Genomic DNA, 23,590 nt, shown 5'->3' on the forward strand with positions numbered 1-23,590 from the left:
ACTGATTTCCACAGTGGTTTCACCAGTCTGCATTCCCACCAGCAGTGGAGAAGGACTCCTATTTCTCCACAGCCTTGCCAGCATTTGTTATTGGTTGATTTCTTAATGCTAGCCATTCTTACTGGGGTAAGGTGCAGTTTCAGTGTTGTTTTAATTTGCACTTCTCCAATGACTAATGATGTTGAACATTTTCTCATATATTTATTTGCCATTTGTATCTCCTTGTCTGAGAAGTGTGTATTCACCTCAGCTGCCCATGTTTGGATTGGGTCTTTGAATTTGGGGGGGGCTGATATTTTTGAATTCTTTCTATGTTCTAGATAGAAGCCTTTTGTCTGAGGGACAATCAGCTAAAATTTTTTCCAAGTGTGGGTTTTCTTTTCACTCTGCTGGTGATTTCTTAAGATGTGCAGAAACTTTTCAGTAGGCTGAGATCCCAGTTGTTGATTCTTTCAAGTGTTTCACGTGCAATTTGGTTTTTGTTCATGAACTCTCTGCCTACCCTTATGTCTTCAAGGTTTTTACCTACTTTCTCTTGCAAAAGATTTAGTGTTTCTGGTTTAATATTGAGATCTGTGAACCATTTTGACTTGAGTTTGGCTCATGGTGATAGACTTGGATCTATTTTCAGTCTTTGGCAGGTATTAAGCCAATTTTTCCAGCACCATTTATTAAAGAGGCTATCGTTTTTCCAGTGTCCTTGTTGTTTTTAAGAGATCCCTCCTTTCACGTTCATGGCAATGCTGTCTTCAAGGTCTGAAGTTCTACCTTCAGCTTCATTCAGGCCATTTTGCCAGCTTTCAATGGAATTTTTAATTTCCTGGATATCTGTTTGAATCCCTTTCATACATTCTAGTTCTATATTGTTCACTCAAGGTTTCTATGAGTTGTCTATGCTCTTCTATTTTCTTATCAATGTCATCTTTGGATATGCTGGACACTTCCTTCATTATTGTCATTGCTTTTCTTACCTGAGACATTATTTCTGATCTGATGTCTCCTAAGGCCTGATGGAATTGTTTCTTTATTTCAGTTGCTATCATTTCAGAAATTTCAGGTGTATGACTTCCAGCCTCTTCTGTGTTGATGTGTCCTGGACTTGTTTTGGGTGGTGTGGGGGTCTGGCATTGCATTTTGCTCCCTTCATTTTGTCATTTTTGAAGATACTGAGGTTCCCTAGAGTTTAACCTCACTCTCCCAATTGTGTATGAGTGGTAGGGCAGTCTGAAGATTCCCCAGTGCTCAATTCAGCTCCTGTGCTGGTGAGTGGTGGCTAGGTGGTGCTCCAGATGCTCCCGAATTTTCTTGCATTCATTTGGCTCCTAAGCACGTGTGGGAATGGTGTGGGAGGCTCACTGAAGTTCCTGAAGCTGTTTAGGGTTCTGCCTAGCTTCCGCAAGAGTAGGGGGAATGCAGGTCACAGTTACTGAGGCTTCAGATATTGCCCAGGACAAAGCCTACTTCCCACACTGGCAAGGGACAGATGAGGTGGACTTCGTGAGGCCACTGACTCTGTCCAGTTTTCAGCTGGGCTCCCAGTGGGGTGCAGGTTGTTTTGGGAATGACCACCAAGGCCTGAGAAGTTTTCCAGGGCTCCACGTGCCTCACACACTAGTGGAGGAGGCAACAGAGTGGCTCACTGGTGTTCCTAAAGATATCCAGGGTTCAGCCCAGCCCCCACAGACACAGTATGAGTGTGGCAAGTAGCCACTGAGGCCTCAGAGTGTGCCCGGGATTCTGCCTGCCTTACACACTGGTCAGGGAGATGCAGCAGTGGCTCACCAACCTTCCTGAAGATGTTCAGGGGTCAGCCCTGTACCCACAGACACATTGTGGGTGTGGTGATTAGCCACTGAGGCCCCAGAGGGTGCCCAGGGTTCTGCTTTCCTTGTGCCCTGGTCAGGGAGGCGCAACGACAACTCAATGGGGTTCCTGAAGGTGTCCAGGGTTCAGCCTAGCACCCAGAGACACACTATGGGTGTCTTTGATGTAATTTAAATGTTTTTTTATTTTTTTAAAATCAGATATTATATAATGGATAGAATAATCATTGAGCAAGTAAAAAATATGAAGAATGCAACAGAAGGTCAATGGTGATTTCATATGGAAGGGCTAGCACATAAAAAACCCATTTTAAAGAGTTCTCCAAAGTCCCACACACCAGTTACTGCTTACACCCAGGCACAGACTATTCCTTACACCCAGGTACAGAGAAGGACAGGACAATGCAACATTCTTGCTTGCCATAAACAGTATGAGGCCTTTGCTGCTAAGGAAAGAGAAGGGACAATACAGACTGTGGTGACAATTGGCAAACTGATGAGTCCCTACTATGAAACCATTTCTGCATAATACAGAGCTGAAAACAAGAAATGTACAGCATTCAGACCCTTCTTTTTGTGAAAATGAATTAAAAATCACTTAAAAACAAAAACAAGAATAAGTGTGTCTGATAACACTTTATAATTATACCTAAGGATGCTTCTAGATCTATAAAAGATGAACGTTGGTTGAAAATAAACATCACAGAATTCTTGAGAAATGTGAGTCATGAAAAAAACTAAAAGCAATTCCTAAGAATAAAAATATACATGACAAAATACTGAGAATAACTGAGTGTTCTCTGGCTTTACTAAAACCCCCCCAAAAGAAAATTTGCTTGTTTCATTTTGTCCTTTTTGAAAATTCATAATAGTTTTAATTAAAAATTTGCAATAGAACTACATCTGTTGGACTTAGTCATTTCAATAATTCAAATGTAAATTCATTTTATTTCCTTTATCTAGGTTATGTATTGGAAAAAAAAAAAAACCATAAAACTATCTTACTAAAAAATAGTATCATAGTGCCAAAGTAGGACAGCATTCAAATTCTGCAAGAGGATTTTCTAAACAATTGAACTCTGTCTTAAAAGATATAAAATGCTCTCCACTACTCCCCCTTTTTTTAAAAAATTTTTTGGACATTTGGTCAGTCTGTAACAACATCCTTCATTGTGTGTAATGTATATTTCTATACCTACATTTGTTGTATTATATTATAATTATCTAAGAGAAATCCTCTGCTAGATTTTGGGACATTGTGATATTAAAAGACTAACAGAGGAAAGAAAAAAAAGGAAGGAAGGGGAGAGAAATGCAGCTTCTGGGAGGTAAAACTTGTTTTCTGAGAAAAATTATCTGATTCCTTGGGAATATCTTTCACTTTCATCAACATCCTAAATCGCTGAAGCATAGCTTAAAAGAACCTAATGTAACTAGAAGGGATCTAAAGCAGTTAAATGTGGCATTAAGAGTTTATTCTTGCAATCCAGTAATAAGAGAATAAGCCTTGTCGTTATAAAAAAGTTTAAGTATAATTCACCACACAATAGCCTCAAATAATCCTCTGCTAACTGAGAAGTACAAGATAGTTGAGTTCTGGAACCTAGTCCTTACAATTACTGATAAATAACTCCCTAATTTTACAAGCTACCCCTCCTGTTTTGCTTCAAGGAGACAAACCGAATCCACAATCGCTTCATGGCGCTTTTCACATCCTCATTCCTCAGAGTGTAGATGAGCGGGTTTAGCATTGGGCTGATAGTGGTGTAAAACACAAACACAGCTTTGTCCAGTGAGAAAGTGGTGGATGGGCGAAGATAAATGAAGATACAAGGGAAGAAGAAGAAAGTGACGACAGTAAGGTGAGAGCCACAGGTCGAGAGAGCTTTGCGCCGGCTCTCTGCTGACCGCTTGCGAAGATGAGACAGGATGACACTGTAAGAGGCCAAAAGAATGAGGAAACAGCCCAGGGAGACAAGGCCACTGCTGGCAACCACCAGCCCATTTACGAGGGTTGTGTCGGCGCAGGCAAGTTTTAACACTGGGTGGACGTCACAGAAGTAGTGGTCTATGGCCTGCGCGCTGCAGAAGGGCAGCTGAAAGGTCAGGAGGGTCTGGACAAAGGAATGAGCGAGGGCCCCCAGCCAAGACAGGGACGCCAGCGAGGTGCAAGCTTTAGCACTCATGATGGTGGTGTACCGGAGAGGCTGGCAGATGGCAGTGTAGCGGTCAAAAGCCATGACGGTCAAAACAAAAATCTCCGCACAACCAAAAAAGTGAAAGGTGAACATCTGCGTTATACAGCCCCAGTAGGAAATGGTCTTTTTCTCGGAAAGAGAATCTGCAATCATCTTGGGTGCCGTGGCGGAGGAGTAGGCAAGGTCCACAAAGGACAGGTTCCAGAGGAAAAAGTACATGGGGGTATGGAGTCGGGCATCAGCGAAGACTGTAAGCAAAATGAGTAAATTTCCCACCATAATCACTACGTAGAAGAGGAAGAACAGGGCAAAGAATATCAGCTGCATTCTAGGATCTTGGGAAAGTCCCAGGAATGTGAACTCAGTGACATTGTTTGCCACTTCCATGGGACCCTGGTAGGACTAGCGAAGTCAGGCTGGGTCTCTGCAAAAATAAACACGTAGCCACGGTAAGAGTGGGCAAACAAAACAGGAATGATCATATGAAATGCCTACGTGATGTGAATTATCTAAGTGATACAAGCAAGTAGAAAAACTTTTCCCATTTCTTAAATGTGGTTTATGGATCTTTTTCATCAAATTTCTTACATTCTTCACATTTCACCGTTCCTTCCACTTAGTCCTGCAGCTCCTTTCCCCCGATCCTCCTCATCCTCCTTTTCTTACTCTCCTTCCCTTCTTCAGAAATTCTCTTTAAAATCATAAGGCTTAATTTGTTGAGTGGACAAATTAATTGTTGAAGCTGTAGATAATAACAAGAAGTTAGAATCTGAGATTTGATATCTAAAATTGCAGGTGAATTTTTAAAATATATGTATATCTGTACACATCTCTCTTAGAAAAGTAGCATTTTATTTAATCAAGTCAGGCTCAGTTTCCAGTTTCTAACTTAGATGAAAAGTCTCAGTGTAATTAAAGAGTAAATCCCTTTTAGTATCTGAGAACAAAATAGACAACACAACTCATGCTATAAATCATAGTGGGGAAGTTTGAGTCCTAAACTTTGACTTGTATGTGAAAATCCCCATATGTGAAATTCCAGGCCAGTAAGGGACACATGGGGTTAAACAATGAACAGAAATACTTTTTTCTATATTACTCTAACAAGGGGGAAAATTTAAAAATTATTGAGGTTTTTATTAATTTACCTTGAAAAAGACTTTGATAAATTTTTATTCTTGTAATCCTAGATAAGAATTAGAAGAAAAACTCCCATACATATTATGCTATAAGTGATAGTTTAAATACATATAAACATTTAATATTACCTTATAAACTGTATATAGTTGTGCTTAAGGCATACAAAGAAAACAAGTATGAGACAAGAAAAATCAGAAAAGAATTCTTGAAAGAAATGAATAATGAGATAAGATTTAAACATATTCCTCAAAATTAAAATGGCTGCTTATAAAATGTTGCAAATTGCTAGCTATTCTCCATCTTTCCTAAGAATATTTCTTTCCTTTGAGGAAAATGGGAAGAGTGATGCCATAGAACTGAATGGTGTAAGTTTGGGGATTTTGATCAACTGCATAATTTAGGATAAATCAATTTATCTTCTTGGAATCTTTTTACTTCATAAAACATGAAGGGTGAAATTATTGTTCCATAATTAAAATGAAACAATCTAACTTTTCATTGTATTTATGAAGTGCTTTGCTTCTTAATTTGAATCTATAAAATGGAATCTCTCTAAATTCAACTTGTAATTTGATCTATGCAAATATTACATAAATGTTATATAACAAAACTACTAGAAAATATTAAAATTTTTTCTATAACTTTATTCCTGAAATAATAATATATAGTATCTTTCTTTCTTTTTTTTGTTTTTGTTTTTTTTCTTCCAGTACCGGGAATCGAATTCATGAGGTTGCACTTTCCAGGCAGGCGCTGTGCCGCTGAGCTAAATCCCCAGCCCCTAGTATCTTTCTTTCTCCAGAGAAAGATTACTAGTGAATAATTGAGCACTTTACTGTATGTAGGATTATGTGCTTAACTCTGTATTTGTTAAATGCTAGTCTCACAACAATTTCATAATTTTTATTATATCCAAGTTACAAAGCACAGTACCAAAAGTTGAAGAAATTTGGTAAATTGCTCTGCACAACAGTCAAGGAAATTCTCATATTGAATTGTGGTATTATGATTCTAGCATACACATAATACAAACCCCCTTAATAAATTAGACAAATATGATAGATGAATAGATAACTAAACCCTTCAGAAAAATAACTGAATTTAAAAACCATGTGGGTTCACTTATGCTTTGAAGTTCTTCAGCTAGAGAATATGCTTATCTCTAAATTTTTTGAATATTCTATGCACTATATTCTTAAAGCCAAACTGTGCTATGTCATCACTAACTGGCAAAATGTTAAGGATTTAAAAAAAGATGCTTAGGTATTAAAAAACACTTAAATTGTACTTACTATGTGCCAAGTATTGTTTTAAGTGTTTTACATACAATAACACATTTAATTACTATAACAATTTTATGAAGTAGGCTTTCACTATCATCTCAAATTCAGGATGAGTAAACTAAGACACAAAAAAAGTAGCTGGCCCACATCTTAGAGAGTAATTGGCAGAATGAGTATTTAACCCTAAGCCTAATCCTAAAATGTATTTTCTTAATAACTGCTGATATACTAGTTCTAATGGTTTCAAAACCACCAGATAGCCTTCTTTATCATTTGAAATCTTCCACAATAATCAAAAGAATCTTTTTTCTTCCTATTATGAAGAGTTTGGTGTTTTCTTTCACTCATAAAAATGTATTGCTATAAGTGATGGAGAGATAGAGAAATAGACAAATATATGCTAGATGATTGATAGATAGATGATAGATAGATGATAGATGATAGATAGATAGATAGATAGATAGATAGATAGATAGATAGATGATAGATAATAGAAAGACACTATTGGAAACAGACTATGGTTCCAACTGGGAAGATCACCCTGGCATACACCCTATACTCATTTTGTCTCAAGTTGAACTCGCAGTGTGGGTGCAGTCACTCAGGGAGTGAACTTGTTCGTTCAACTTAGCATTGTTTCATTTGATCTGGAAACAAAGGAGTCCATGTGCAAAGCAACACTTCTCAGTGATACAGGATATGCATGCCCAGGAATTAGGGTAACCTCTCTAGAGGCTGTCACCATTGAGAGGAATGAAAACTGAGTTAGAGTTAACTTAATAATAAAGAGGGTGCAAGCTGATGTGCAAGATGGGTTAGAGAAAATTAAACAGGGCAGGAAAGCTTTCCAGAAGAGTGCACATGAAGATAAGTAAACACAGACAACCATGCCAGTCTTTCTGAGGAATGCCAGGTCTGACAGGACAAACGTGAGGAAGGGTCAGGAGATGAGGCTGAAAGCAAGCCCATCTGGGATGAGGAGGCTCTGGAGAGTTAAGCCGAGGAGTTCGGATTTGTCCTGAATGACTTAGTGAACCGTTAAGAAAGACCAGTCCCAAATCAGGACAACCCCTGAGATGGGAGGTGCTGAAGAAAAGTTGTTAAAAAGAGGCCACGTGGAATCCAGCTTACCTAGTTTCAAATTCTAGCTCTACCTCTTACTGCAGTAGGTTAGCCAAATTGTTTAATTTCCCTCTGCCTCAGTTTTTCTCAAGGGTAAAATGTGGATGAGAACAGTATACATCATATAAAATGTTATACAAATATATCTGTGTGTATACATAAACACACATATATGCAGCACATAAAGTACTTTTCACATGATGCACTTTAAGTGACTGTAGCATTGTCTTTACACATCTTAGCTACTGGAAAACACACTGACAGAAAATCAAAAGAGCAACATGGATAGGGGTCATCTCAGGACACTAACCTCCTCACCACCCTCATCTCCTAACTTCCATTCTTGTCAAAAATCCTAGAAGATAATGGAATATTGCTCAGCTATAAAGAAAGATAAACTCGAGGCTTTTGTAGATAAATGGACACCACTAGAGACCATACTCATAAGTGAAATAAATAAGACTCACATGTGTAAACATCGAATTGCCTCCCTAGTATAAGAACCTGAAAGAGTAAATAAAATCAAATCTAAAAGGTACAATAGATATCGTTAAAGGGAAAGAAACTGCTCAAAAGGAAAGAACGACTGGAATGAGGGAAAAGAGAAAAAAAGAAAGAAGGGGCTATATATATATATATACAAGATATATATATATACAAGATATATATATATACAAGATAGCTAATTGTATTATTAATTTCTATTGCTTTCTTGAAAGGAACTGTTGATATTTAATTGTTTGATCATTCTTACATGTTTATATTTATTTATCTAAGTAACCAATTTGAAGATAACAATGTGTAATACAACAACCATTGTTAATTTCCTATCACTTTGTCTGAAATTCTGTAATGTTTTTATTGTATTTATGTCTGTGTGTTTGTTAATATGTTTTGGTTCTTTTATCTTTAAAATAAAAAAATTAAAAGAAAAAAATATATATGCACAAACAAGGACAGCTGAGATAAGTGCATTGTGATGTCTATTGGTTTATTGAAAGGAACAGTTAATGCGTAATTTTTTTTTCTCTTGATCAATTTTGCATGCTTATACTTGGTAATCAGAACAATGAATTTGAAGATAACAATATGCAATATAACAGCCGTTGCTGAGTTGCTAACATCTTGTTTAATGAAACTCTGTATCATTTTAATGCTTTTTTATTCATTTCTATTGTCTTAATTGTTTGATCAATCTTGCATTCTTACATCGGGCAATCTGAGCATCTTCTTTGAAGATAACAATATATAATATAACAACCACTGTTAATTCCTATCATCTTGTTCTGGAATCCTGCATTCTTTTTATTGTTTTGTTTTGGTTTTTTTGGTTTTTTTCCGGTACCGGGAATTGAACTCACAACGTCACGCTTGCCAGGCAGGCGCTGTGCTGCTGAGCTAAATCCTCAGCCCTTATTGTTTTATTTTTGTATTCATTGTTGTTACTTTGTTATTTTTTCTCTTTAAAATAAAAAAAAAATCTTAGAAGGTATTTCTACTTCTGAATCTCACCCTTTCAAATATATTTTTTTGGCTAGAATAATGAGACAGTGTAAACCATATGCTTTCATAGCTTTCTTTAAGAGTTATATTAAAGATAAGCAATGATAACTGGGCTGCAGCTCCATTCTGGCTTCTCATAACTCAGTTTTATCAAAGGTCTTTTTCAAGAGCTTGTTTAGAACTCAAGATGTTTCTACTACCCTCACTGCAAGAGAAAGCCCAGGATTTAAAGGCAGACAACTAGGCTAGACTCACAGCACTGTCTTTTAGCATATGTAACACTGACACATTTTTCTTGTTTCTATCCACAACAGATTTCTATCCTGTGAGAAAATACTCTTAGATAAGGATAGAATTTGATAACAGACATAAAATCAATAAGATCTATCAGTTTAATTGTGATCATTTTAGTGGTGGCATGTCAGGAGCATCTGTATCACACATCTGACTCTATGGACCAGAACCTTGATGGGACTGATGATTTCCACTGATCTGCCCAGGTGCTTAGGCCAAATTTGGTCTCTCGTGGACAAAACCAAAGAATACATACTAGCTATAACATCACCTGTGCTATTAAAGAAATAAGGCTGCTTCTTTAGGTAACGCCAGAAGCCCATCTAAATTATTTCAAATAGAATATGAGAAAAGAATGTAGCTTCTAAAATTCTCTTCATCATCCCCCATGAACTATTTACAAAGGTCAGAGGTCCGCCTTTACCTAATAGCAAGCTCAACCACAGAAAGCCCTTTGAGCCGTATGTAGAGTCTTTGACCTCCATATCCCTCGTGGATATACTGTGACGCATGTGAATGTTTTACTGTTCTATTCACCTGGTAGCATTTTGTTACCTATCTCTATTCAGCTGATAGCATTTTGTTATCTATCTCTAGTCACCTGATAGCATTTTATTATCAATCCTAAACTGTTTTTCTAATTAGTCACAACTGAGAAAACAACTTATGTTTGTGAAACTGAAAGGTAAGAAATAATAATCTGGCCCACTAATTGTTCAAGTCAAATCTGCAAATGAGTTAATGTAACATGATATAAAAGCTATGTAAGGTTTTATGCTCACTTCAGCAGCACATATATTAAAAGCTATTTAAAGTTTCAGCTATTTGATCTATATTTTATACAGCACCAATATTAATTTAGCCTTTTACATAAAAGATCTGAGTGTATTCTTTGTCTGGTATTGTGACATGAACATAAAAAAAGATAAATAAACCCAATTCCTGATATAAAGTCACTCATTTTTGAATAATATTTTTAAGGTACCTCTCCAAGTCCTCCTAGGCTGGAGCACAGCTTGTGTAAATTGTATACTTACACAGATGAAGGAATCTTAGAGATCACCTGGTTTTGTTACATTTATCTAACTATTAGTAAAATAAGTGGCGCGCGAAGAGGAAGTTGTGGTGTAGGTGCTACTGTCAGTGGTATAGCTCAAGCCAATACTCCAGTTGAAACAATATTGATACACACTTTAAATGTAATAAATAATTTCCTAAATTACTAGAACAGATATTGAAAGACAGGTGGAGATTTAAAGATTCATTTTTATCTTTGAAGATAACTTGAATTAATGAAAAGTGCCCCAGCCTCTTTTACCCATGGTTAAATTATTTCAGTTGAAAAACTTACTCTCTGGCTGTCTTCTTGAGTGTGATCCCAGAATACCAATGTCAACAATCTGAGAACTTGGATTACAAGTCTTTCTGAGATAAAAATAGTAGAGAGTCACACTAAAAGATTAAGATCAGCACAGTGATACTAATAATGTTCTTCTCAGGTATGCACCATTGGCCATATTTCTTCCCCAAAATCCTAAGAAAAGGAGAAGGTTCTGAGTGCCCTCTCTCTCTCTCCCTCTCTCTTTCTCATTTATGGGTGTATAGTTACGCTATTGTTTTTGATATTGGTCTGCTTTGGATCTTGATCAGTAAGAGCTGCTGCTGTGTTGTGCTGCCCAGAGACTCTCAGCATATTTTATGTATCCTTAGAAGCCCGAGGGGATTGCTTGTCTAGTGATTGAGCAGCTAAGGAAGATTATTGTTAGGCAAAGAAAGTATAAGTAATCACCACTAGACTGCTTCTCTGGAACTGTATTGAAGGCTACCTGGCAAGTAGATAGTTAACTTGTAATTAGGCCATTTCCACAATTTTGCATAATGTATTCAAAGTTGGAACAAGAGAAAGGGAAAGGTGATGCTCAGTAGTGGACTACAAAACCAACAACTAAACAGCTTATTTGCTTATAAAACTATAAAAGTATTTAACTTCATTTAAAAATTTGCTACAGGCCCAGGTGAAGACAGTGCCTCAGTCGTACTACATGTACACATTTCTAAGGGATTCAAGTCAAGGAAGTTTGAAGAGAGTTGAGGATTGCGCCTTTGAAATTTAGTATAAAATTCATCACTAAATCACAGTGTGAACTTTCGGACCAACATTGAAGTTGTTCAGATTTAAATAACATAAATATAACAGCAGACAAAGACAACAGCCCAAATGAAATATGTCTTGGTTAGAGTGATATTTAGAGGCAGAAAAGACATTTTATTATTGCTGTTGACATGGCATTCATCTATGATTATTCAAGTTACAAATTAAATGATTGCTTAAACAAAGAAAATACCTAACTGTGGCCATCCTGTTACCATTAGGGTTCTCCATTCCATTTTCTTTTGAGATAAAGGGCAGCATCATAGACGTACTTCAGAAATTGATATAATACATCAAAATGAGAAGGGGATCTGGGAGACCTGGGAGGGGAAAGGAAAGTGAAAAGGATTAAGATGTGATATTTATCACATGTATATATGTGACTGCAACTGCTATGAATCAAAAACGTATGCTATCAAAAAATGAAGAGCTTGGAGAAGCTTCCTTTATTGAAGAGAAATTAATGAAATTTGAATGAGAGGCAGAGTTTAATTGGTAGGGATGCATCAATATTACTTTGTTACCTGTGACAAATATACCTCAGTAAGGTAATAAGAAAGAAATTGCCTGAGGTATACAAGCACCCTTTGTACTATCTTGGCAACTCTTCTGTAAACCTGAAAGAATTCTAGATCATTACTTAAATTTTAAAATGATTCAATAAAAGCCTTCAAAATATATGGTTAACCAGAACATTTTAAAAACACTTAAAATGAAATTTTTAGCATAATTTTAACTATATATATATTGCCTAAGCTGAAATTTGTTGTGCCAAGGCTGGTTTTGCTATGACTCTGGGCATTGTTAGGGATTTTGCCCTCAGAGTATTGGTCTGGAGTAAAGTTCATCTTTCTTCTCTGCTTCTCTAGGATCAAACAGTTGTTCCATGTTCTTTCAGCCTTGCTTTCATTCAGTTCACTGGAAGAACTAGTAATCGTAGTAGTATAACCAGTCCAATTTCTTGAGTTCTGACTGTATATAGAAAGTTTTATTAGAACTTTACATGTATTACGTGTTTTATTTCTCCAAGAAGCCTATGAGATTGTTACTGTTATTGTCAAAATTGTACAAAGAGATACTGAGCATTTAGGTCACATTATAGACAGCTAAGTTAGATAGAAATTTATATGCAGTCATGGAGGGATTGATTGTGTTAAGAAAGTTAACACAAAACATACAGAAGTCAGAACTGTAGCTGGAGGCAAATCTGAAAAGACCAAAGCCTCCAGCTGGAGAAGTAATAGCCAGGCCTGCATGCCTGCTAGAGATAAGCAACAACTTGGAGTTATACTTTAATTAGCACCACCTGGTCTAGTGACCCCAGATAGTCATCAGACACATAGGTGAGTGACAAGAATTTCTGGACCCATGGTTCCCTATCTTTCTAAAAGTCCCTTTGTTCTTTTCATCTACCCTTGCTATGTGACTTGTTTCCTTATGGGATCAGTATTTGCCAAGCGACTATACTTGCAATCCTGTTGTTTGAGCCACACTGTACCTACCTTGTGGTTTTGCTGTATAAATGACTTCTGACAAAAAGTTCCAGTGGTCACCCAGTCAGGATCCCTTCTGGAAACCCAGGAGCTATTATTATTATTATTATTATTTCTAAAAAAACTCTTGTAACTTCCTCCTTTGGTTCACAATTTCATTCCTTAATGTTGTGAGACCATAAACTCTGTGCATCTAATATCAAACAGGCTGGCAATATATTTTTCCAGGTAAATGTGCTCTCTGGAAAGCTGTTAAACTGGGTCTTGATGAGGCTGTTAGACTACATAGTCCACACTTCAGACCTCTCTGGGCTCCTACATTGTTTCAGAGTGTTACTTCCTCTGTTGGATACAGAGAGATTTTTTAAGTAGATATTTGGGTAATATATTGGGTTTTTTTTGTTTGCTTGTTTTTGTTTTTCTCCGGTACCGGGAACCGAACTCACGACCTTGCGCTTGCCAGGCAGGCGCTTTTGCCGCTGAGCTAAATCCCCAGCCCCTTGGGGTAATATATTGATGGCTGATGGAAGACCCAAAAAGAACCTGTCTACCATATATCCAGGCACATAGCAAATAGTTATCGATTTAATGAAATGATATTAAAATTAATTAATTATTAATGGATTCATGAGTATTAAAAGACCCAAATACCACTAGGAGTTATTTATTAGAGGAACACCTAGGAAAAGTTTTTTTTTAAAATTAGGAGTAGAAGTTATGATGGCATATTGACTACTCTCCAGTAATAACTTCAAGTTTTTATGTCATTTAGAGAGAAAAGTTTGACAGAGTGAGAACTAGTTTTGCTAATTTAAATTGTCCTATTCATGACATATACTTTGTAGATAGGTTATAAATGTGCACAGCTTCACTTTCCATTATGCATCTTGAAAATATGAAGTCAATAGTTCTCTCATTATCTCATAAATAAGATGTCTCTTTGTCTCATTTTGGTTATTTTAGTACCCAGAGGGTCTCAAGAGCTGCAAAAGAAGGACCCACACCCCAAATATCCATGAAACATGGGGAGAGAGAAGAAAAGGACCCCATGCTATAAATAAAATAAGAAACTTTAAATATCTTCTCATACCTTCATAGTTACCTCAGTAATTGCATTTTAAAATGTTCAGTATGCTTGAACTTCTACACCAAAATGTGGCAGTGTGGACCAAGCAGACCTTTGCCCTGTGTCACAGTTTATATCTAGATGACCCCACCAAATCCTTATGTGTGCATAGGTGGGGCTTTGGGGATATGACTGGATCACTGGGATGTGATACTAAACCACTGATGAATTTATAGCTAAATTTGACATTGGAAGGAAAAGCCTGGTTTGACAATGGAAGGAAAAGCCTGGTCAAGAAGGTGGCTCACTGGGGAGATGGCCTGCAAAGGTATATAGACCTCCTTTCTCCCTTGCTTCCTCTTTCTGCTTCCCCCAACTGTACCTTGAGTTCTTCCTCCTCTGCCATGCCTGTCATGCTGCCTTGCCTTGGAGCCAGCCAGCTATGGACTGAAACTTCTACAGATTGTGAGCCAGAATAAACCTTTCTTCCTTTAAATTATGAGTGTTGAGTATTGTATCTTAGAGATAAGAAAGTAACTAAACAAACTCTAACCCCTCACTCTTCCTGGTTTCAAACTTCACAAGAGTCCCATACAAATGTGGATTCTGCAGCCCAGATGTCCACGATTGGCCACATACTTTATTCACAGTGTCCTGCAATCATCAGGTCAAAGGGTTCAACACAAATGGTATGGTATATTTTCAGGATAACAGGCCCAAAGAAAATCAGGCAGACTCTGGAAGAGGGCCCATGTTATCTGAATTCTACTGCACTAGGCCACCAGGAATACAAATCATGTAAATCTCAAAAACCAGAAATTGTATTTATTTATTAATAAAAATAATTTTAATATAGGTAATCAACTAAGTAATTATTAGAGGATTGAAACTGCAAAAGGAGATATCTAGAGTTGCTGCTTTTTAAATATAGTGCTACCAATAGCAGATATCACCAAGGTATTTAAAATGACTTGCCAAGACTGCAAATTTTGCTCTGAATGATGAACACCTGAAAAAAAAGATGTTGCATCCATCTTCCCTCAAAAAACTTGAAGCGTCATGTCCTTATAATATGCCTGGCTGACCCACCAGGTCTTTCTGTGAACCCTCATACTACTGTCTGACTGATAGCTTCCTGCTCTTCAGAACGCTATCTTCAGGATATTATCCTGTTCTTCAGATTTTTCACTGTAGGCAAAGGACCTCTATAGAAATAAAGAGTAGAATGAAGGAAAAAGAGGAGGAGTGTTCCATACATTGCTACTTCTTTCCTTTGCCCATGTCATTAAATCTTCAAGCGGCAGCATCAGTCCTGCTCTGTGAGAAGTCTTCTGTAGCAATACATCTAGGCATATATACAGTTTCCTAAAATAAGGACCCAGCACAAATGAAAATCCATGCTTTATTCTAACATTTTTTAAAAAAACTATTACATGATGGAATATTACAAGATATCTAGTGAATACTAGTAAATGTTGGAATTTCAAATATTTCTTTCTAAAGTGTATTTTTCAGTAAGTAATCAGAAAATCCTCTTCATAACAACCAATAGAAAATGAAGTAAGCAAATGCAAAAATAAAACCCCAATATGTTGGGCTTTTTTAAAAAAAGGTATTTTATTTAATGAAGCAAATGTCCCACAATATATTGGTACATACTAGATAAATCTAAGCATATATTTGGAAGGTGAACCTTTAAAAACTGGCCAAGATATCATGCCTATGTCTTGTACTCTGAGTAACTACACCAAAGACAACAATTTTTTCTCTCTAAAATAAAAGAAAAGCTGGCAAAAAAAAATCTTACTAAAACTTTACAATTGGGCTGGGGATTTAGCTCAGTGGCACAGCACCTGCCTGGCAAGTGTGAGGTCATGAGTCTGATTCCCAGTACTGGAAGAAAACCAAAAATAAAATAAAATAAAGTAAAAAATAAAACTTTACGATTATCTTATTATTCAGGAAATGGAATAAATGCCTATTTATAGTCATTAAAAGTTGCAAGTAAATATGTCAGAAATATATAACTTTAAATATAAATGTTAAATAAAACTTTTTAGGGGTCTCCTAGCTCTGGAGCTTCTATAGAGATATAGTAGAAAGCAAACAATTAATCTATAACATTTGAATAAACATCTTTCTCTGAGGATAAATAATTAGCTTAATTATCTAAAATTATTGGCTGTCATGACTGATTACCTTTTTTTCTAAGTGATACTGGGCAACTCAATAACAGAGTTCATTAATAAAAATGAAGTTAAATGATATTGGCTACTCCTTAAAGGACACTTGTTGCTCAGAGTAATAATCATGAAAAGTACTTTGAACCACAGCATCTATCTTTTTCCCTTTGTTTTTCTTCTTTTCCTTTTTTAAGTTCTTAAACATCATGGTCAGTTGTAGCCTGTCAGTTTGTACCCATTCTGACTTTACTCAAAGCGAAAGTTTAATGTGAAATGAAATTCCTCTTCCAGGGAAGCCTCAACAACAGAAAGAGTCTTGGCCTAGGACCACCAATCTCCTGCTCAAGGATATACCAGAACAGAACACAGACAAGATATGTATTTTTGTTACAAGGAACACCAAGATGATCAAAGCCCAAGAAGGACACAGACCAAGAGGTACAGTGTCCCTGGCTTTTATTAGGCGTGTGGCTTGATTGGGAGGATTGTGTTAGGGGGCAGCAGGAAATGATGGGGTGAACTGCTGATACAGTCAAGTCCAAGAATTGAGGAACAATATATTTTTGGGAAACACACACAGGAACAGAAAACCAGTTAACCAGTAACGTGATTGCTGACTAATACCACTGAGCTAGAAGGATTTGGGGCTAGAAAAGTCCACAGCTGTAGTGTTTCTCTTGATTTGAGGTGCTAAGACTTCACAGACCATTTGCTGGTTTCAGTCCTGGCATTTGTCAGGTACCAGATTAATTTCATCCCCATGCCAGGTAGTGGATTAATTTCCTCCCCACACCAGCCCCGGGCCTCGCCACCAGTCACTTAGGCCTAGAACAGACTCTCAGTTTAATTTATTTTTATTTCAGTATCAACCCCTTTCTCCTTTACAACACATCAAGCTGGTCCTCAATAATACTAGTAGCCTCCATCACCCTAGGACTTCCCTTCCTCTCACCCATAAACTTTGCTAAGAGAATATGTTCACTCAGTGGAGCTGTTTGACTGCATTTCTAAAATTTGGCACAATGTGGACCAAAGTTACTGAATGAGCACTGATGTGCAGAGATTTGATGCCAGGTTTGCTAGAGGTACCATGAAAGGGTTCACACTGCTTCTGAAGTAATGTAATGAAACATCCAAAGGAACTTCCTGACACTGGAATTGTTAATCCTTGAAGAAGCAGGACACAAAAGGAGATGTGGTACCTTCTTTTATTTGAATAGAGTTAAATAGTCAAATACATTGACTAAATGAAGATTCCTTGTAGACAGAAGAACAAAGGAGTTGATCTTTTCAGGTGCCTTGTGACATTAGCATTCAACTAATTCTTATCATTTTCAGCCAATAAATGCTCCTGGGTCCCCTGCAAATATCTGGTACCCAAGAAACACACCTGTGTCTCCCAGCTGCTATCACAAGTTAGGCATTATGGTTTTATGTTGTTTTCTCTTTTGTGTCAAAGTCACCTGCCTGGTTTCACGGACACTGCAGATTACGATACAAGTGTTGCAAGAAAGGGTATGTTTTCTAAATTATCTTTTCCTAGTCACCCTTTAACAAGGCAACAGAATGGCACATGATTTTTTATCAGCTTCTTCATAGCTGTCTTCATATCAGTATTTCTCAGTGTGTAAATGAAGGGGTTCAACATAGGTGTGATCACTGTGTAAAACACAGAGAATACCTTATCCACAGAGAAGCTCCAGAAAGGTCTCAGGTAAATAAATACACATGGCACAAAGATCAGGCTGACCACTGTTACATGGGAAGCACAGGTGGAGAGTGCCTTGCTCTGGCGCCGATGAAGGCGAGTTCTCAGGGTGATCAGGATGACCGCATAGGAGAATAGCAAGACCAAGAAGCAGATAAGAGACAGCAGACCACTGTTAGAAACCATCAGGACTTCCACCAGGTAGGTGTTCATGCAGGCCAGCTTGATGACCTGTGGGACATCACAGTAGAAGTTGTCCAGTTCATTGGGACCACAGAAAGGCAGCTGAATGACCAATATGACCTGTGTGATAGAGTGGATGAAGCCCCCACACCAACAGGCTAACACCAACTGAAGGCATAACCTGTGGTTCATGACTATCAGGTAGTGCAAAGGATCACATATGGCAACATACCTATCATAGGCCATTACTGTCAGCAGGAACATCTCACTAGCTCCAAGAAAGTGGAGGAAGTAGATCTGGGCCAAGCATCCTGAAAAAGAGATGGTCTTGCCCTGTGGTAGGAAACCTGCCAGTGCCTTGGGAACAGTAACACAGCTCAGGCACAGGTCAATGAAGGAGAGATGGCCCAAGAAATAGTACATGGGAGATTGTAGCAGATGAACATCAGCTCTCACTGTCACCATTATCAAGAGGTTTCCCAGGATGATAGCAACATAAAAGGAGGAAAACATGAAAACAAGGAAGAGCTGGAGTTCCCAGGAGGATGATAGACCCAGAAGGACAAATTCTGTCACCTTAGAATCATTTTCTTTTCTCATCAAGTCTAGAATATCAAGTGACCTAGAAAAGAATTGAATTGTAACAAGAGAGATTTAAATTAAAGGGAAAATTGAGGATATATTTCTAACATCTTTTTGTGCATACCACAATGTTTTTTGCATAGCTGAAGCTCAAAATTTATCAAATTGAGGAGAATATACTTTGTAAATGATGAATTGCTATGTTATACAAAGGTGGGTAGTTTACTATAAGTGTATATATGGCTAGATTGTTACATGTTTAGAGACATAATTCATATAAAAAGGATTGGAAAGTAGCTTGTATTTTTAAATTATTATTCATTGTTACTATGCTAGATCACACAAATTAAGAAGTTAGTAGAAATTGAGTAAAAAAATTCAATATTTACTTTTAAATTTACCAAAGCATCCACTACAAAATAAATAGGAAACTGGCTATACAATACTAACCACTAAAAAAAGAGACCAAGGTCAATGATTCATATCACTGAGGCAGATAGAAAAACTCACCTTGACCCTTTTTCTAAATGGGTAATAAAAGAAATCAGAGTCATTCTTCTTTAACAACTGAAGATACACATAAGAAAATAAAGACTATACTATGATAATATTTTGTGCACTTTCTCCTGCTCTGCCCTGATGTCCAAATCTAACACTGGATGGGAATATCTTGAATTACTACAAGTAAAAAGTTAGAGAATATTTATCAATTTCTCCCACAGAAGTAGTTAGTAGGTGCCTCTATGTCTAGATTAAAGAGCATTCTGTCTAGAACCAGCTCTAGGCAAAATATGAAATGAGACAAAGATTTGTATTTTTCTTTCCCTAATTACCTGTTCCATGTTGTATTTATTTTTCTCAAGTTGTTCAGAGAAAGTTACTTGATGAAAAACATTTAAACTAGGCGTCAAATATTTATACACATTGTAGAAATGCAGAAAAGTAGCTCAATTTCAATAAGGAAAATTATTTTAAAAATTAATGATTAAAAAAAATTCTTTCTCCAACATATTTAAAAGTAAGAGACAGATTTTAGTCTCAAGCAATTTTTGGATGTTTTATCATGTTTTTGAGCAGCCTCTTCACATGCTTATATGACTACGTGCACAGGTGGATCTAATTTTATTATTTTGTAATCAGCCAATGAAACCACCTCATTCCAGAATCAATTGGAAAATAAAACAAAGCAAAAATAAAAATAAAAACAGGTAGAAAACTATTTGTTGTTACACATACAGCTGTACTTGAGTTGTGGTACATTGTAAACTTTAATCTTCCTTGGATATACCAAGGATTGTAAATTCCATGAGGAAATTAGAATTTTATGTTGTTTCCAGGTATCTAAAATATTTATAGGGGTCAAGTTGTCATTAAAATTCTGCATCTAACTTAAATATCATCCTTGTGGAACCTGGAAAGAATCTAATAAAAAGATTAAAAAGAGATTTCTGAAAATCAGGAAAATAAATTGTAAATAATCTAAAACATTATTTTTATTTAGTCAGGGTATAGCTTGGAGAAAAAGCAAAATTGCCTGCAAAAATGAAGACACAGTATACAGATGCCATATTAAACCTCTGTTATTTCCATAGAATGGCTATAGAGAAATTAATTTGTATTAACTGTATTAATACAATTATACAAGTATTACATTTGTATTAAGGTTGAAAGGTTAAAATTAGACAAATCAGAAAGGTATAGTTAATAAGAGAAAAGCATGTAAAACATTTTATAATGTAAACTACTATAAACCGTTTTGAACTCTACGACCTTCTTTAAAATCATATATAATATTAGAGAATTTCAGGGCTATAGTTGGACATTTCTTAGATGTTTACTTTAATAAGATTTCACTAAAAGTGAAATCAAACTTTCATACTTACATAAGACAAAAAATGGTATCCCTGTGCTTTAGTTAATTTAAGTTCTAATCAAAGTAGGGACTGTCTTCTAATTATTGGATTTGTTTTACTGACTCAGGAAATTTACTGCCTTCAGGTAATATGAAATTATAATGTCAATCCATATAGAAAGATCACTTTCAGTATTAATAAAACTGCCATGTTTAGGACAGGCATCTCCAGGGAGCGTCACATAAAACACAAAGTGGTGAGTGTTGCTGCACAGCAGGGAGGCCAGAGACAGCGACGCTCTATGCGCATTTGAGATGTTTAGACATTTTACCATAGACATGATCCGTGAAGAGCTGGACATGTTATACCTGCTTGGAGCATTCTACAATGTATGTGTATATACTACATCTAAATCCCTAATATGCACATTTTCTTAAGTTTTATGTATTAACAACAAACTTAATTTTAAAAAATGTCTTGCCAAGCCGCTACAGGGTCAGAGGAGCAACATTCAAAATGGCCAGCTCCCTTACCCTGGTCCTACCGGTAGGACGAGTCCTACCAAACAGGTCCTGCTTCGCATCCTAAAGATAATATAAGCATTTGCAAAAATAAATTTAAAATATTTTAGTTCATTAGCTAGAACACGAAAATTGAGAATGGCTAATGACAAGTTCAGAAATTCTTTCCAGAGGAGTCCTGCTGTGTGATGCATAGAAAATAAAAACCAGTCTTCTCAAGTAATTTACTACAATTTAGGGACAGCCACAAGGTTAATCTCCAGTGTTTCTAAATAGAGCTGCAGATAGCCTAAGAGGAAAACATTAATAAAAGGAGTAAAGTGTTTCTGGTGGGAATTGCATTTAAAAAAAAAAAAAACATAGTATATTTTGCTACTTCATCTTTCTGGTTTTGCCTGTATTGAACTAAAAGTATTACAGGAAGAAACTTTACTAAACCACCAGCAGAAAATAATTTTCTAGCTGGAAGTTAAATCCCTTTTCAACTCCTTTTGAAGGTACTTGTGTTTTCTAATTTCTGCAGAAACACCAGAAATGGTCACCATTACTTAGAAATGCATTTCCTATTGAGAAGGGCATAATATTTGTGCTCCAAACATTTGCTTTGTTTGAAGTATTATATTTTACATTGTATTTGGAGGAAATAGAGAAGATTCAGCAAAAGCAAATAAAATAATTAAGGAAATGGAAAATAGTATCTAAGACAGACTACGGTAGACTTAGGGAATCTGAAGGCAATATGGCCATGAACCTAGTCCACGGGCATCTGAAGTTGTCATATCTTATCCAAATTTTGTGATTACCTTCCTATGTATGACAGACTAGAACTCCTTAAATCCTATAATTTAATTCTTCTGTAAATATTTCTGTCTACATTACTTTTCTCTGGTCACTGAGACAAAATACCTGATGCCCACAATTAATTAAGGAAAGAAAGGTTTATTTAGCTCACAGTTTCTGAGGTTTCAGTCCGTACTCAGTTGGTTCCAAGGCAGGGTGGCACATAGCAGAGGGCAACAGTTCATGGTGGTGGGAAAACAGCAAAAGCAGCAAGACTAAAGAGAGAGGAGCTGCAGTAGAGAGCAAGGCTCTTTCTCTCCCTTATATCATATGTAGGCTGCCCCCTACTTCTAAGGGTAAGTGTAGCTCTCACACCCACAATCCCAGCTTTGAACCATGAATGAATCATAAATTCTAGAAGCCTGCACCATGACTGCATGAGGCTTTGGAGGGACATCTAGACACAAACCATAACAATTTCCAAGTGTACAAACCTACAACAACAAAATTTAAACAATCTTAAATTTAAAATAATGAACCCCAGAATATAGAAAGAATAGTAATGACACATTGAAATGGCCTCCATGACAGAAAGAAGAGCAGAGAAGGAAGGGGAGTTTTAACAAATCTACATGAGAAACTCACATCTTTGCTTGTTAGGGCTATGTGGTGTCAAGGAGAAGTATATTATCTTTCCATTCATCCCACCAGCCCCTCCTACAGCTAGAAAGATGAGCAGTTCGCAGATGACCATCACAATTGCCCAGCCTGTGCTTTAACTGCTTCCTTATAAGCCAAGCCCTCATTGGAATAATTTGCTTTCCCCTGGGCCCTGGCTGTATCCTAGTGTTTTATGGTCTTTCACCATTACTCAACCTAATGAGCTCTGGGATTCCTAGGCTGCTGCTGTTTGAGTTTCTTCAGCTATTACTAGAAAACTGACCTGAGGCACTGCATGCTCTAAAACAGACCTGATGCATAACATAGCCCACTCCTTTGCCTTTCTTTGAAGTGACTGATTTGAAGTGACTGATTTCCTATACCATCCATTTTCCATATCTTATTCCTGAGTAAAACGATTCCTGCTAGTTTCCACCTCAAACATGCTCCTTGGAAAGGCAAAACTGAAGGACTAATGCCAAACTACCTTGAATCTTGCAGATGAAACAATTCCTTCAGGGTGTTACTAAACCTCGATGCAACACCTGAGTGTCTCAATGGCACCTGGAGCAGCTTATACATTGTCGCTTATTCCTGGGTTTTATGCAGAAAGCATGAATGTTGTCATTAGGAGTCAAATATTATGATTTGCTGTCAAAGTATAATTTTTAGATGTCATTCATAAAACACAATTCCCAAAGGAGTAGATGATAAACATGTCAGAAATTATGTTAATTCAGTAACAAGAGACAGAGAGATAACAATGGCAGTTCAAAAGAAAATGTAAAAAAAAATGTAATTTTAAGTAATCACCACAAAAACAACACTGAAATAAAATTTCTAAATTAGACCTAATTCACTCAATGTCTGAGATTACATTTTTTACCACACTAAAAGAAAAGTAACAAAATCTGGCAGCTTTTTGTATCATTTTATTGAATATAACTATAAGATATCTGAAGATCTCATAAATAATATATAGAAAATACTCGTTATAAAATTGCATACCTTTAGAAAGTTAAAGTACCTTTATATAGGCTTGCTAG

At 36.6% G+C, this 23,590-nt stretch overlaps 2 protein-coding genes across 2 annotated transcripts in view; both read right to left on the reverse strand.

Annotated features, from left to right (window-relative positions):
• The window catches only part of LOC102022970 (olfactory receptor 4S2-like), a 27,626-nt gene extending 23,218 nt beyond the window's left edge, over positions 1-4,408 (reverse strand). Inside the window, exon 1 of the mRNA XM_005412135.2 lies at positions 3,504-4,408. Coding sequence (XP_005412192.2) covers positions 3,504-4,408 — 905 coding nt within the window. The remainder of the gene's footprint in view (positions 1-3,503) is intronic.
• A 13,392-nt stretch (positions 4,409-17,800) lies between these two features.
• LOC102023301 (olfactory receptor 4Q3) lies at positions 17,801-18,766 on the reverse strand. The gene has a single exon (XM_005412136.1). It carries the CDS (start codon positions 18,746-18,748, stop codon positions 17,801-17,803), a length of 948 nt encoding a protein of 315 aa, XP_005412193.1. The 5' UTR covers positions 18,749-18,766.
• Positions 18,767-23,590: the final 4,824 nt, after the last annotated feature.

This window comes from Chinchilla lanigera, unplaced genomic scaffold (assembly GCF_000276665.1).
Source record: "Chinchilla lanigera isolate Chin_1 unplaced genomic scaffold, ChiLan1.0 scaffold00149, whole genome shotgun sequence".
In the NCBI taxonomy this organism is placed as follows: domain Eukaryota; kingdom Metazoa; phylum Chordata; class Mammalia; order Rodentia; family Chinchillidae; genus Chinchilla; species Chinchilla lanigera.

Bases quoted from the DNA above. Each gene is read 5' to 3' on its own strand.
- LOC102023301 (XM_005412136.1), bottom strand. From the start codon at position 18,748: ATGAGAAAAGAAAATGATTCTAAGGTGACAGAATTTGTCCTTCTGGGT.